Source organism: Callorhinchus milii, unplaced genomic scaffold (genome assembly GCF_018977255.1).
Source record: "Callorhinchus milii isolate IMCB2004 unplaced genomic scaffold, IMCB_Cmil_1.0 Scaffold4, whole genome shotgun sequence".
NCBI lineage: Eukaryota > Metazoa > Chordata > Chondrichthyes > Chimaeriformes > Callorhinchidae > Callorhinchus > Callorhinchus milii.
In genome coordinates, this window is record NW_024704745.1 from 9,896,712 (window position 1) to 9,913,107 (window position 16,396).

At 42.5% G+C, this 16,396-nt stretch overlaps 1 protein-coding gene across 1 annotated transcript; it reads left to right on the top strand.

Annotated features, from left to right (window-relative positions):
• Positions 1-1,263: 1,263 nt before the first annotated feature.
• Positions 1,264-15,411, top strand: LOC103180122 (NXPE family member 3). The gene is made up of 7 exons (XM_007895773.2): positions 1,264-1,276; positions 1,514-1,587; positions 5,357-5,526; positions 7,435-8,222; positions 11,048-11,121; positions 13,596-13,805; positions 14,858-15,411. Exons 3-7 carry the CDS (start codon positions 5,413-5,415, stop codon positions 15,409-15,411), a joined length of 1,740 nt encoding a protein of 579 aa, XP_007893964.2. The 5' UTR covers positions 1,264-1,276; positions 1,514-1,587; positions 5,357-5,412.
• Positions 15,412-16,396: the final 985 nt, after the last annotated feature.

The following is a 16,396-nucleotide window of genomic DNA, read 5'->3' on the forward strand; positions in this document are numbered from 1 at the left end:
TGAATGCACGATGACTTAAGGAGAAGTGACAAGTTAAAGCCAGTGTCGAGTAATCAGGAGTTTAATGTATTCACTAGCCAAATGTAGCAGCCGATTTGTGCAGCTTTTTGTTTTTGAAAATATACGCTTATTTATAAATATATTTTGTACAACAGAAATCCCAAACAAACACAACGTACAACATCATCTGTTGCAATTCTTTTCCCTTTCTCCGACAACAAAAAACACTCAGTTGTTCACGGTACATTCCTTCACTGCACACGGAGGTTGTGCGCACATTTTTTGAGACGCTCCCTTTAAAACAGTTAGCAGTCGCCCTTGTGTGCACCACGTCTGTGCGAGCGCACCGCACTCAACCCCGAGAAGGTGTCCCGATGTGCACGGCAATGTCCAACAAGCTGCCTTGAAGTGCATGACCAATTGTAACTGGAAGATTGCTGGCTAGGACACTGCGAGAAACTCCCTTCTCTTTTCAAATAGTGCCGGGGGGGGAAATTTGACATCAATTCAACACAATGCAAATTTACATTCATAACACCCCTTTCGCATCATTAGGACATCCACCCGAACAACAGGCAGAGAGGCCTCCGACAATGCAGCACGCCCTCTCCAGCATTACACTGTCATGCCTCGCCGAGACCGTGAGCTCTTAAGCCTCAACGTGGGTCCTCGAGCCCACGAACCTTCTGGCTCAGCGGCGAGAGCTTACAACGACCGTTTCTACCCGGCACTTCGGTACAGCAACCGTCTTTCCAACCGCATAAATAATAAAAACAATAATAATCCTTGCATTCGACATCGCGCCTCAGTACACCTTTGAGAAAATTAATAATAATATTAATCATCATTCTTTTAATAAAAGCAAACTGGCTGCAGAGAGAGAGAGAGGGAGAGAGGGGGAGAGAGAGAGAGAGAGAGAAGGAAAGGCTGCTGCAGAGGCTGAGTGTGGTGCTCACTGGTTGGGTGCAGCTCATGTCATTCACTGTAATGAACCATTTGCTCTGTGGCTGGAAAATTGGGGGTGGGAGGGGGGGGGCTCCTGCCTGTCAATCATGTGGGAGAGACGGCCAGGTCAGAGCTTGTGGCTGGAGAGGATGTGAACATAGAGGAGTGGAATGTCCCAGTGCCTATTGCAAGGCTGTCATTAACCAAAGCCACTCACACCCCAACCCGATAAGGACAAGAGGAGGAGGTGCAGGAGGTGGAAGAAGAGGAGGTGGAGGAGCTGCTGGTGCAGGAGGTGGAAGTGGAGGAGCTGCTGGTGCAGGAGGAGGAGGTGGTGGTGGTGGAGGAGCTGCTGGTGCAGGAGGTGGAGGTGGTGGTGGAGGAGCTGCAGGAGGAGGAGGTGGTGGTGGTGGAGGAGCTGCTGGTGCAGGAGGTGGAGGTGGTGGTGGAGGAGCTGCAGGAGGAGGAGGAGGAGGTGGTGGAGGAGCTGCTGGTGCAGGAGGAGGAGGTGGTGGTGGTGGAGGAGCTGCTGGTGCAGGAGGTGGAGGTGGTGGTGGAGCTGCTGGAGGAGGAGGTGGTGGAGGCTATGGTTTTGTTGCTGGAATAAAGGAGGAAGCCAAGACGCCTTTCACACCAGAGGGGGTAAGGATTGTCCAGGCCACAAAGTATTAAATAATAGTTGAAATTGTGTGTGTGTGTGTGTATATATATATATTTATATATTTATTATCAGCAAAAACAGTTAAAGGAACGGATTTCACCTGTTATATAATATATATTTTTTGCTAGGGAGTTTATTTTTTCCAGATAGGAGGTCTCGATTGATTGATTGATTCATTCATTCATTCATTCATTCATTCATTCATACATACATACAGATGTATGTGCAAGATTGACATTGACCTCTTCTAGATTAGATAATACCACAGAAGAGTCGTGGGGAGAACATGGCCAGTTGTGGTGGTGGTTGTCGTCGTCATCGTCGTCGTCGTCGTTGTTGTTGTTGTTGAAAAGAATGTATGTGGCTTCGTAGAAGATTTCAGGTCTGTAGGGCACTGCTGATGACAGCCCAGCCAAACCGGCTGACTGGTAGGACTTGGAGGGGTAGACCAGTCCCTGGGGGTAGGGATTCTTCCCCCCCCCAACCCGTTAAAACTTACAAGCCTAACGGGTAGGAAGAGTCCCAGCTAGACGAGCAGCGGGAAAGCTTGCCAGACAGTGCTTTCAGTGGCAAGCTATGTGGGTTTAGCTGGTTGAGCTCCCAGCAGTGGCACAGCACACATCCTGGGGTGACCAAGCCTTGGTTCTTACCAGTCTGTGTCTAATACTCTTTGGAATTAGGTAAGCAGCATGTGCCCTCCAGGGAGAGTGCGCATTTCATTCCACTACACTCTCAACAACAAAAACAACAAATTGCATTTATATAGTGCCTTTCACATCGCGGAGGCCGTCCCAAGGCGCTGCATAGTCAAGGGTTTGCACCCAAGCCGAGATTTGGAATCAAGGGGTGGAGGGCAAGGGGGATGGAGGAGGGAGAACGACCAAAGCCATGGTCAAAGAGGAAGGGACTTGAAGGAGGCAGGGGAGGGACGAGGCGAAGGGACTCTGGGATGGAGTTCCAGAGGGTGGTGGCAAGGCCTGACTGCCAACAGGGGGAGCAGGCAGGTTGGTAACGTTTTAGTAGGTCGCAGAAGCAGGGAGGAGCAAGACCAGGGAGGGCTTTAAAAGTAAGGAGGATCGTAAAGGAGGCAGTGGGGCAGGTGACTAGAGCAAGTATGTCAAGAATAACTCAGGGAGTTGTACTGGAGAGTGATCGAGGAGCTAAGGTCGATACAGGTGGAGGCTCAAAGGGGGTAAGAGTTCAGATGATTCTAGGGCGGCAGAGGGGGAGAGGGGCTGAATTTTTTCCAGGGCTGGGAGGAGATAGAATAATAATAATAAAAGCAATCTTCCAGTTACAATTGGTCATGCACTTCAAGGCAGCTTGTTGGACATTGCCGTGCACATCGGGACACCTTCTCGGGGTTGAGTGCGGTGCGCTCGCACAGACGTGGTGCACACAAGGGCGACTGCTAACTGTTTTAAAGGGAGCGTCTCAAAAAAATGTGCGCACAACCTCCGTGTGCAGTGAAGGAATGTACCGTGAACAACGGAGTGTTTTTTGTTGTCGGAGAAAGGGAAAAGAATTGCAACAGATGATGTTGTACGTTGTGTTTGTTTGGGATTTCTGTTGTACAAAATATATTTATAAATAAGCGTATATTCTCAAAAACAAAAAGGTGCACAAATCGGCTGCTACATTTGGCTAGTGAATACATTAAACTCCTGATTACTCGACACTGGCTTTATCTTGTCACTTCTCCTTAAGTCATCATGCATTCAATATCCTGACATAATAATAATAATTATAATAATAATAATAATCCTTGCATTTGATATAGCGCTTTTCACGTCGGGAGGACGTCCCAAAGCGCTTCACAGAACACACTGTAAAGTGAATTGACTGTATATTTGTGGGCGAACGCGGCAGCCAATTGCGCACAGCAATGTCCCACAAACAGTCGTAGATTGAAAATGACCAATTTAATTATTGTTTTTAGTTTTGGAGGGATTATTATTAGGCGTGTGGAGTAAGGAAACTTGCCCAAGGTTTCGCCCTCTGACTGGAATTGAACTCAGGTCTCTCACTTGCAAAGCGAGTGCTCTAACCACTGAGCTACAGGACTCCACAGAAGTGGGTTGGGTGGCAGGGAGTGGGATGGAGGAATTAAGAGAGATTTAAATAATAGTCTGAGATGGAATTGTCATTCATGGTGATATTTTAGTCGGTGAGGCCCTGGGTAATGATCAGGCCGACGTGAGTGGCAGAGTTAATGTGGAGGGAGAGGCTCTGAAACGAGAGGGAGCAGTCAGCAGCTGTGGATCAAGAAGGGGTGAAGTGAAGGTCTAATTTGCCTAAGATAAGTCGGCATTTAGAGCAGAGGGTGGGGTTGTCAGAAAAGGAAGTGCAGGAAGGTTTAGGGCGACGATAACTGAGAAGAATTTTAAGGGAAACATTGGAGAAGTGATAAACAGTAAGGTGCTAGGAACTCTCTGAGTTTGGTTGCTGTTGAGCATTCTGATGGGATATGACAGAATATGACAACCATTCTTTCAGTTACTGGCAAATGCAGATAAGAGGAATAATAATAATGATACTTGCATTCAATATATCGCCTTACCACATTTTCAGACATCTCAACGTGCTTCACAGAATATGCTGTAAAGTGAATGAACTGTATATTTTGTGGACAAAATGTGGCAGTCAATTGCGCACAGCAGAGTCCCACAAACAGTCGATGAAGCGATCAATTTATTACTATTTATTTTCTGAAGGAATTATTACCCCCAGAAAAGTGATCCACAAATCGACTAACAACTGGGTTCCTACTTACTGCTAGGTGAACAGAGGCGTGAAACTTGCCCAACGTTTTGCCCTGCTGGGAATCGAACCCAGTTCTCTTGCGAGGCGAGTGCTCTAACCACTGAGCTACAGGACTCCACTGTATGTGGAATGTGTTTCCTAAATAGTTGGATGATTTGGTCTTTCTAGAATTTCAGTGCTAACTGGCCAATTGTTTTTGTGCAAATTAGCGTCATAACATTTCACATTAAATCCTGTAATGTTGTTATTCTTATAATTATTATTACTGGATTAATGATCTTAAATTTAAATGTATCACTTTGGGGCAGATGCTCTCCTGATGTGAAAAGCAGTATATCAAATTCAAGGATTATTATTATATTTGTTTGAATTTATAATGTTCCGAGCTAACTTTAGGGCCTGATCCAAAAGAAGGTTGCCAACCTGAGTAATTTTTTTCATCTAAAATTACTTACAATGGCTCAACCAGTCACTGAATAAACTTCTTACACAATCGGAGCTTGTTAGGGTATGCTATGGTACCCTGATGGAAATAAGCTTATTGCCCTTTAAAGGTTTATTTGCTGATATATTCGTGGAGTCCTGTAGCTCAGTGGTTATAGCACTCGCTTTGCAAGCAAGAAACCTGAGTTCAATTCCAGGCAGAGGGCGAAACCTTGGGCAAGTTTCCTTACTCCACACAGAGCCTAAGAATAATCCCTCCAAAAACCAAAAACAATAATAAATTGGTCATTTTCAATCCACGACTGTTTGTGGGACATTGCTGTGCACAATTGGCTGCCGCGTTTGCCCACAAATATACAGTCAATTCACTTTGCAGTGTCTTCTGTGAAGCGCTTTGGGACGTCCTCCCGACGTGAAAAGCGCTATATCAAATGCAAGGATTGTTATATATTATTATTATAACTAACATGTCAAACCGTATGCAAGCTGTAATGACCAATGATTTATTTCTTGCTTAATTCTCTTTATTTAATTTTGTTGAAGAAGCAGGATGTGCTGACCAGGCTGATTACAGTACTTGTGTTCTCTGAGCTCTCAGTATGAATGAACAAGACACAAAAGCATCTCTACCTTTCTCCATTCCCCGGTTTCTTTTCTTACTAATGGTGCTCATCACATTGCTGATCCTAATTACGAATATTCATCGTTCAGAGGTATGTGGAAAACCAGCTTCCAAATTAAGTCTGAATTTAGGAATTTTTTTATTATTTATTATCTCGCACCATTCAGCGTACTTAAGTCTTCAATTTTAAACTGAGTCCAGCATCCCGGTCCTAAATACTCTTCCTCCTTCCTAGCAAGCTGTTTCAGTCGTTTATTACACTTATTAAAGAAAAACTCTGACCTGAAATTTCCCTTTCCAACCCTAAACCTGCGTCATCTTGTTGATCTGTTTTGCTTCATCGTGAAGTATTGTTCTGGGTTTACTTTTTAATCCCATTTTTTATTTTGTATCCTCCCTGAATCTTTGTTCAAGACTGAAAAGTTGCTCTCCTTTGTACTGGCTCTAGGCCAGTGGTTCTCAAATATATGTGGAGCCACCGACTCTTACTTGTGGCTACATGCACTCCCTCATTAGATATTAAACTAAAGTTCTGTCTGTTTAAGTGGAACTTATCCAAAAAGAGGAGTTTCTCCTGGTACTTCCTTGTACACCAGTCTCAAAAAGTTAGTTGCAGGTGCAGCAAGCAACTAAGAAGGCGAACGGCATGTTAGCGTTCATTGCAAAAGGTTTAGAGTGCAAGAGTAGGGAAGTCTTGCTGCAACTGTATAGGGCCTTGGTGAGACCGCACCTAGAGTATTGTGTGCAGTTTCGGTCTCCTTATTTAAAAAAGGACATACTTGCCCTTGAGGGGGTGCAGCGTAGATTCACTCAGTTAGTTCCTGGGATGATGGGACTGACCTATGAGGATAGGCTGAATAAACTAGGGCTATATTCTCTAGAGTACAGAAGAATTAGGGGAGATCTTATTGAAACATGTAAAATTCTTAAAGGGCTGGATAAAGTAGACACTGAGGGTCTGTTTCCCCTGGTAGGAGAATCTATAACCAGGGGTCACAGTCTTAAAATTAATGGTCAGCCTTTTTGAACAGAGTTGAGGAAACATTTCTTCACTCAGAGTGTAGTGAATTTATGGAATTCACTATCCCAGAAGGCTGTAGATGCTCAGTCCTTGAACATCTTCAAGGCTGAGACTGACAGATTTTTTAAAAATAGAGGGATTAGGGGATATGGGGATAGGGCAGGTAATTAGGTCAGAAGATCAGCCATGATCTTATCAAATGGCGGGGCAGGCTAGAGGGGCTGAATAGCCTACTCCTGCTCCTAATTCTTATGTTCTTATGTATCCTGGTCAAAAATCCCACAAATAAAAAACTAATTGAACCTAAGCATCAACTTCAATCTCAAGCTATTGTTCCTAGGCCACATTCTAGTCCCCAACCAGAACTGGTTTCCTCCTCTGACCTTACCTCACACACAATGCAGCTGCACTCTTATTACGTATGTGTTCCTTTCTGCCAAATACCCGCTCTTTAGTTTGAATATGAGATCAGCAGTAGAATTAAATTCCATTGAAGCCTAACACAAAGGATGCAGCCAGTAAATAGGAACCCAATAACAAAGAAAGCAAAGTAACTTGTTTATGTGCAAAGCTCAATTACTTACTGAAGCAAAAAAACAGTAAAACTCGCATAAGTCTTATTTTTATTAATCGTATGATACCCTAAGTCATACATTAGTAATAATAATCCTTGCATTTGATTAACTCAAACAATACTTATCATGTCGTTGAGACGTCTCAAAGCGTTTCACAGAATATACCGTAAAGTAAATTGTGGACGAATTACGGCATCCAATTGGACTCAGCAGTGTTCCATAAACAATCATGGATTGAGTGACCAAATTATTATAGGATCTACGACTCAAATGCGAGGACTTATTATTTACTTTGTCATAGATTAGAGAAATTTAAATCTCTGTGTTAGTGTGTGACTTGAGACTGCTTCTTAAACCCAGAAAAGTGAGTTTAATATTTATTGAACAATGTGTTTTCTTACAGTGCAATTATTATTCGTGCTCTGGACCAGCATCAAATTGGAAGAATTTCTCAGATCCAAAATTATATCCATCAAACAATCAGCAGATGGTGATGAATAACTTTCCATGGTTGGTCAAACTGATAAACTGTGGGTACAGGAATGAAAGCTTTACAGCTGTGGAAAGAACTGAGGGAATGTTTCTGTTGAAAATGATTGAATGGCCAAACTCACCTGGAACTCGCACACCCGTACTGAAAAGCACTGACCCGTCACATTCTCACTTTCTTATTTTAAACTCTCAGAACACTTTCCACGTTGGGGATCAGTTACAGGTGATGGTCCACATGTATGATTTTTCAGGACACCCAAAGCAATACGGAGGTGACTATCTCCAGGCCCGGATCCACACCCCAGAGCTCAAAGCGGGTTCAGTGGGAACAGTTGTCGATTATCTAAATGGATCGTACAAGATCAATTTTACTTTATTCTGGTCGGGGAAAGTTAAGGTGTCCGTAAGCTTGGTTCATCCCAGTGAAGCGATTCAAGTGCTCAAAAGGATACGTGATGAACGGCCAGATAAGGTGTACTTCCAGAGTAAGTTCAGATCCGGGACAACCACAGAGAAAACTCAGTGCAATCTTTGTTTGCCTGATGATTTGCCTATCTGTAACTTTACTGATCTCAAGACTGGGGAACCTTGGTTCTGTTATAAACCAAAGAAGCTGCCCTGCTCTGCTCGTGTCAACCATGCTAGAGGAGGCTACCAGAATGGTCTCTTAATGACAGAAGAGAGTCGTTTTTTCCAAAGGTATGCTGCTTTACATTCTCTTATATATTTCCTCTCTTCTTTTCCCCCGCGGCCCCTCCAGCCCCACCCCCCCTCCCTCCCAACCCCCTTTTCTTATCTATCCAATCCAAACTGGGTTACATGTACGAAGCACATTAAATTTACAATTGGCCTCAGCATTCCTTCGACATGTGAGTGGAAATATTGGTTGTGTCCCTGTTCCAAATGATCATGTAGGAACATCTGCTGGAAAGTGTGCAAGGAAATAAAATTGAGTGAGGATTACAGTGCGCCTGGTTAGAGTAGTTCTAGGGTCTACTTGGAAGAGGTACTGAAGATTGACCTGCACTTGTCAAACCTTTCACATCATGAATGAATGTCTTCAGGAAAGAATATGGGAGAGTGACATTTTTTTTAAAAAAAACTAAACATGAGAATAGAGCATTCACACTATTGCCTCTGGACCATGAAGATTTTATTTTGTAAGACTTAATTTAAGTGAAAATATGCATAATGTGTTTGTGTACAGCACATCCCTGTTATAACGCTGTTGTGTGGCTCCATCAACTAAAGTTGGTTAATACAAACAAAAAGGCTGACTTGAAGAGCATCATTGTCACTGCTGACATAATTTCCTTTGTAAAGTGACACCATTAGCACTTCCAATAGTGCCAATATGTGCAGCAAGGACCTCAACAACATTTCCTGCACATAATAATGATCCTTGTATTTTATATCGCACCTGGAGGGTGGACAAAAGTGCTTCGCAGGATTTTACTGTGAAGTGTAATTATTGAATGTGTATTTTGTAGGTGACCGCAGCAAAGTTCCACAAAGAGCTATGAATTGAACAGCCAATTTTATTTTTTTATTTTATCGCATTGCACTCGATGCACAGGAAGGGACAACAACAGAGACCTGATAACTCAGGGGGGTATTGTTTTTAATGTCGGTGTACCGGGTAAACTGCAGGTTCACAATTCACTCCCATTATAAGCAGACCTGGGGCACCTTATAAGGGGATCACCCTGTATAAGGTGGTACTCCAAAAACATCACATTCAAATTCCTCCACAATCTTGCCTCACCCGACCTCCTACAACTATAACTGTAACTCTAGGGTTCCAGCTGCTTCTTTCACTTTCACTTAGTGAATTCGGGCCTCCACCATGTCCCCTGGGCCACTATCAGCATCTGGCTTTCAGCCATTCTGTCACCATTCTCCATTCAGGACTCACCACTCCATCTCGCCCCTACCTACTTTCAAAGCCCACCTCAAGACTTACTTCTTTGACCACTGTTTTGGTCAACTCTTCCTCCCCCCCCACCCTCTTGAGCTCTGACTCCCTAACTCACTAGCTATGAGAGATGTAAAGTACTTTGAGAGATCCATCCATCCAAAAGGTATCTATGTAAATTACATTATTATTAATACCTCTACTAATAATAATGCTTACATTTGATATAGCGCCTTTCACGTTGGGAAGCTGTTCCAAAGCACTTCACAGGATATTTTGTAAAGTGGAGTGACTCTACTTTATATAATATAGGTGTTTTATAGGTGAATGTAGCAGCCAATTTGTCGCAGCAGTGCGCCACAAAAAGTCACAGAGTGACTGGCCAATTTCATGTATTATTTACCCTTGCCTCAGTTACGAAGGCTGTGATGTAAGCAATTGCTTCCTCAGTGTTGCTTGGAGCCATTGCAGCCTGTTGGACTCCTGCCGCTTTGACGGAAAGCTGCCCATTTTGAAAGCCATTGTTCCTTCTAATTGGGGAAAAGTGCTGTGATTTTGAGCACTGGCCAATTTTTCTTGGATGATCAGCATTCAGATTCTGCAGGTGTCAACTTTCCTCAAGGAAATTAGCTCTGCCTGATCTGCGAGTGCCATGGTATTTGTAACAATTGCTTAAGAGAAAGCTCTGCCAGAAGCTCAATCATTATGGGGAAATTTGGTTGTGACTGCGTAGTATACAAGTGAATCGCAACAGGAGATCTTTTTGGCGGGTGCTCATGCCAAGGAGTGGCTGATAAGCACAGAGACTACATTGCATCTTAGCCAAATGGCTGAGAAGTGATCCCAAACACCCGAGATTATGACGTATGTGTTTGGCTTATAGCAGTTGCTCTCTCAGTCAGTGTGTAATCCTGGGATTCCTTTCAGCTCCCAAATGTCTGTCATACCGCACAGCTGTCCTTCAATTTCCAGAATATTATCCATTTATACTCTTCCTTCAACTCCAGTGAACATATAGGAACATCGGAACAGGAGTAGGCCATTCAGTCCCTCTAGCCTCTGTATAATTATAATACATGTATTCACCGTTACTGAAATCCTCATTCATGTCCTTGTCATCTTCAGATACACTTCCCTGGCCTCCCTAGCTCCACCCTCTATAAATTCTAATCCATCCAAAAATCTCTCTTCTCTCCCTCCCTAAGCTTCTCACACCTACTATTCCCATCTCTGCAAATTTAACTGGTCCAAATACCCAAGTGGATAACTCTTAAGATCACTATCCTTTCTTTCAAATCCCTTCTCTGCCTTTCCCCTCTTTATCTACACAAACACTTCTAGCCCTATTTTCCTGCCTGTGCATGATAATTGGCTGGATAAAGATGGACTTGTTACTGCAGCTGATCAAGGAGAACTTGGGAATTGCTAACACTGGCTTTTTAAGGATGAGCTATTAAAGATGCGTGTTTGACTCGCATTGATTGAGCTTTAAATGCTCTTGAGGAATGGAAAAGACTGCATATGGTAGACATTTTGTTGCGTGATCTATACATTCTTTACACTGAAACAATATAGTAGCATAATTGACAATATATGGTCACATTTTCAGCAAAGTCAACCTCCAGAAGCCCATATTACCCAGTGGTCCAGATTATGTAACTGTAGAGGCTTCGTCTCGAGCAGGTAAGAAAATTGCATACTTTGGTAACGAAGGACAGCCAGATGTTTGATGTTAATCAAAAATGTTATATATATGTATATGTATATATATGTGTATATGTATATATATGTATATATATATATATATATATGTATATGTGTGTGTGTGTATATATATATATATGTGTGTATATATATATATATGTCAAGGCCCCCAAAATAACTCAACCCAGTCAAACATGAAATGAATAGTATTTAGCCTCATTGTTACACTCAGATATAGATATGACCAACCGCTTTCAAATTCCTTTAAGTGTGAAGCCAGTTGTGTATGAATTCCAAGAGACTGGGAACAAGAGGTTATTCGTGTCAGTTGATATACTCATTTCAATAATCCTTGCATTTGATATAGTGCCTTATCACATCATTGAGACGTCTGAAAGCGCTTCACAGAATATATTGTAGGGTGTATTGACTGTGTATTTTGTGGGTGAAACGGGGCAGCCAATTATCCACAGCAGTCTCCCACAAAAAGTCATGAATTGAGTGACCCATTTTTTTTGAGAGAGATTATTACCCCCGGAAAGCGATCCAACAATCGACTAACAACCTGGTTCCTACTTACTGGTAGGTAAACAGGTATGTGGAGTAAGGAAATTTGCCTCAGGTTTTCGCCTGCACGGGAATCGAACCCGGGGGCTCCTGGCTTGCGAGGCAAGTGCTCCAACCACTATGCTATGGGACTCCATGATTGATGTTAAGGATCTTGAGAACATCTGGGCATCTCTCAAGAATCTTGTGATACAAACCATCATTTCTTCCATGTTGCCTGTTATTGTGTTCCACCTTGCCTCAAGCTGCTCACTTCAGGCGAAGTTTGAGGCTGAGTGCCGTCATTGAAAGGTCCGTCTTTCCTTGGTTGTTGGAGAAATTACCATTGTGTTCATCATTAGGAATTGGCTCAGGTCACCAGGTTGGGAGAAACAAAACACTCTTCTGATCCTCATGATATCATCTAGGGTTTGGGACCCATTTGATGTGGTTCTACAGACCACAGCATGCACGGATAAGAGTTTGGATGTCTGGGATCAAACTGTAGCCATTAACAGCTAGGTTCCTCCAAACATCTTGAAGGACAGTGTTGACTTGCTAAAAGTTCCAAATTTCCCAATTATTCTTCCATGGAAGAAGTTCACCAAATGCAAATATGTGACAACTTGCATTTATATTGCACCTTCACATACGGCTGTGTCTTGAAGTGCCTATAAATAGTGTAATTTGATGCTGAACCATGAAGGTGAGAAAAGTCTTCAAGTGCAAATTGAAGACAGGTAAACGGAAGATGACCATAGATGTGGTCAAAAAGGAAAGTCTTCAGGTGCAATCTGAAGACAGGCAAAGAGGGAACAAGTTGGAGGAATTGAGACAAGCAGTTTAGATATTTAAAATAACATTCACAACATGCTGCACATAGTTTTGGGCTCATACTGTGTTTTGACCATGACATGAACAATTGAAGCTCAGCCCTACCCGAACTGTCAATGTAATTTGAATTAATTTGGGTACAATGGAGAGAGAAATGCATCCACCCATCTTCAGAAACATGTCACCAGTCATTCTAGCAGGAACAACAACTTGCACTTCGAGAGCTCTTTTTATGAAGCATACTTTCTCAAAGCATGCATGCATGCATGGATCAATACAGCGCCCGTCACACAGGGTAGCATACGGCAGCGCTTCACAGTGGTGGAGTCTGACAACGAGCCAAGGAGAGACCGAGAGTGGAAGGTGACCGTAAGCATGATCAAAAGGGAAGGTCTTCAAGCGGGATTTGAAGGGGAGGAGTGAGGGAGCAAAGTGGAGGGATTGAAGGAGAGTGTTCCAGAGTTTCGGGGCATAGCAGCTGAAGGCACGGCCACCGATGGTGGAACAGAGGGCACGAGAGACCCAACAGGAAGCCGGAGCCAACTGTGCGGAGGCAGTGGATGGTGGAGTTGGGGGTAAGCAGGTCAGATAGGTAGGTAGGTGTGAGGCAATTAAGTGAGAGGATCTTGAAATTGATCCTTTCGGTGATTGTAATGCTTTGTAATTGCTCACTTAACAGTGGTGGAGCCTGATGCCGAGCAGTGGGGGGGGGGAGGAAATGACCATAAGCTCGGTCAAAGAGGAAGATCTTCAATAATAATCTAAAATAGGAGAAGGGGGCAAAGCAGAGGGAATGGGGCAGAAGCCTTCTTCATTTGAACTAATCTTATGATCCCACGAAAATTAACTATACCCATTAACACCGACAGAACAGGTGCACATAGTTGTTTGTAATGTTTTTCTATGGTTGCATAGCTCTATTTTCTACATTATCTACTGAAGGCCCCCTCTGTGGGTTGTCATTTCCATGGAAATTCATAAATCAGTCGAAAAATGCATGAATAACAATAATATCTAAGATACTGTGCATCATTTTTTGTTTATTTACAGCCCCGCTTCTCTTTTTATTTCAGGTGCAAGTCTCGGACAGTGTGTCCGTGGGATGTCTCTGACTTCACCGTCAGGTTTTTACTATAAGGACCAGTGGATGTTGACACAATGTAATATTCGCCGCTTCAACACTCCTACAAGCATTATAGACTGTCTACAGGGAAAAGTGGTTCATCTTTTGGGAGATTCTACTATACGACAGTGGTTTGAATATTTGGATGAATTTCTACCGGGTAAGCTACAGGCGTTTCAACCCACATTGAACATTTCAGAACTTTCATCCATTCTGTTTTTTTTAAAAGCAGATCCCAACTTAGAACCAGACCTTTATTGTCTGTTAGGAGTTGATGCTTTCATGGCCCTATTAGAAGCTGTCCTTGACTGAGCACGGATTTATTTAGTTTACTGTGGACCCATGCAGACTGGAAGCCCGCTTCTGGTGCTATCTAGTGAGATTTCCGGGTTAACAGGTTGCTGCTCACATCCCAGGAAGAGTTAGAAGGTTGTGGGTTCAAACGCCACATTTTGAGTCTTGTAGCTCAGTGGTTAGAGCACTCACCTCGCAAGCGAGAGGACCTGCGTTTGATTCCCGGACCGGGCGAAAGATTAGGCAGGTTTCCTTACTCCACATGCCTCCGTTCACCGAGCAGTAAATAGGAACACAGTTGTAAGTCGATTCGTGAATTGCTTTTCTGGGGGTAATAATCCCTTTTTAAAAAAAAATGTAAAAATATTTTGTTGCCTGTTTGTGGGACACCGCTGTGCGGAATTGACTGCTGCATTTCACCCACAAAAAATAGTCCATTAACTTTACAGTATATTCTGTGCTTCAATTTGAGATGTCTCAACGTGATAAGAAGCTGTATCAAAGGCAAGGATTATTATTATTATTAGGACGTAGGTCTAAGCCGACACTTCAGTGTAACACTGGAAGAATGCTGCATTGATGGAGGTGCTATCATTCATTAAATCAAGATCCTGTCTGCCTCTTCAGGTGGACATTTTCACTGACCCAAGTTTTACGGAATCTTGCTGAACCCACATTTTCTGCTGTGTTTGCCTGCAAATATACAGTTCATTGATATGACAGAAATTGCTTTTGAAGCACTTTGAGACATCTCAATGTTATAGGCACCATATTAAATGGAAGATTTTTTTTAAAATCTAAGCTTTTCACCTTTTCTTTCATTTGTTACAGTAGTGTAATATTTCAACCAAATTGTTGACTTTCATGTACAAAAAGTACAGTTTGATATGATTAATAATCTTACCTCTTTGGTTTTAGATCTTACAAAGTTTGATTTTGGCGAAACTAAAAAAAATGGTCCTTATACTGCTGTGGATATAGCGAACAAGATCATGGTGAAATATCGATGCCATGGTCCACCAATTGAATTCTCTGATGTTTCAAGTCAACATCTGCATTACATCGCAAATGAGCTGGATGAAATTAGAGGAGGAAAGAACTCAGTTATAGCAATCACCATCTGGGCACATTTCAGCACTTTTCCGGTGGAAGTTTACATACGAAGACTACAGAATATTCGGAGATCAATTGTACAATTACTGAACAGAAGTCCGGATACACAAATTATAATGAAGACAGCCAATGTACGCGCCCTCAAACCCGAGCACAGCATCTTCCACAACGACTGGAATTGCTTTCAGCTTGATTCAGTGTTGAAAAAAATGTTCAAGGACATCAATGTAGCATTTGTGGATGCCTGGGAGATGACTATAGCACATTACCTGCCACATGACATACACCCAAAGCCAATCATTATAAAGAATGAAATAGATGTATTTCTTTCATATTTGTGTCCTTTTAAAAATGCATAAAACATTTTATTACATTATTTCCAAACATTTTTTTGTAAGACTTGCTATGACAAATGAAGAAATTGTCTTACGTATATTTTTATTGTAGGTATAGAATGTTACTGAAAGTACCAGGTATAATCCTCTAAGATTTATTTTGAACAATATGCGTGTACGTGCCTTGCGTCTAGGTCATAGCCTGGTCACAAAAGTCAAACCATCAAATGGTGATTCAGGTTCTGTGCAAAGATTCAGTTGTATTTGTCTGCAATCTAGCCAGGTTAAAATCAACAATAATCCTTGTATTTAACAATCATCAATCTTGAGTTCAATTCCTGGGCAGGCCGAAACCTTAGACGAGTTTCCTTACTCCACACACAAGCCTCTGTTTACCTAGCAGTTAGTAGGAACCCGGTTGTTAGTCGATTAGCGGATCGCTTTTCGGGGGTTAATCCTCAAAAACAATGAATCCACTCAATGTTTGTGGGACACTGCAGTGCGCAATTGGCTGCTGCGTTTCACCCACAAAATACACAGTCACTACACTTTACAGTATATTCTGTGAAGTGCTTTGAGATGTCGAAAATGTGATAAGGTCCTATATCAAATGCAAGGATTATTACATTTAACATCATGTCTTATCTCAAAGAAAGTCATTTTTCTACAAAATGTAGTGACTGTATTTAGCAAATTCCAAAGATAAAAGGGTAAACCGGCAAACTCACACTCCAGAGTTCAACAGTTTCAACCCAAGCCTCAGTCTCAATAAACTTCTACTTTTAATGTTGTATCATTCAGAGATACTACAACAACTACAACTTGCCTTTATGTCATGACGGACAACGCCTCAGACCACAAGTGTAGGTAATCTCACCACATAATACCAACCCTATGTAACTGGCCACAGGGTGAGGCCACAGATTATATAGTGCCTTTCACGTTGGGATGTCCCAAGGCAGGCTGGACAAGTTGAGGGGCTTGCACACGAACTGCGGGTTGGTATCGG

What these genes read in the sequence shown, in the direction of transcription:
- LOC103180122 (XM_007895773.2), top strand. Translation starts at nt 5,413, where the DNA reads ATGAATGAACAAGACACAAAAGCATCTCTACCTTTCTCCATTCCCCGG. An exon ending in GAGAGTCGTTTTTTCCAAAG is followed by an intron (nt 8,223 to 11,047) that starts GTATGCTGCTTT and finishes TCACATTTTCAG; the next exon opens with CAAAGTCAACCTCCAGAAGC. An exon ending in AGAGGCTTCGTCTCGAGCAG is followed by an intron (nt 11,122 to 13,595) that starts GTAAGAAAATTG and finishes TTTTTATTTCAG; the next exon opens with GTGCAAGTCTCGGACAGTGT.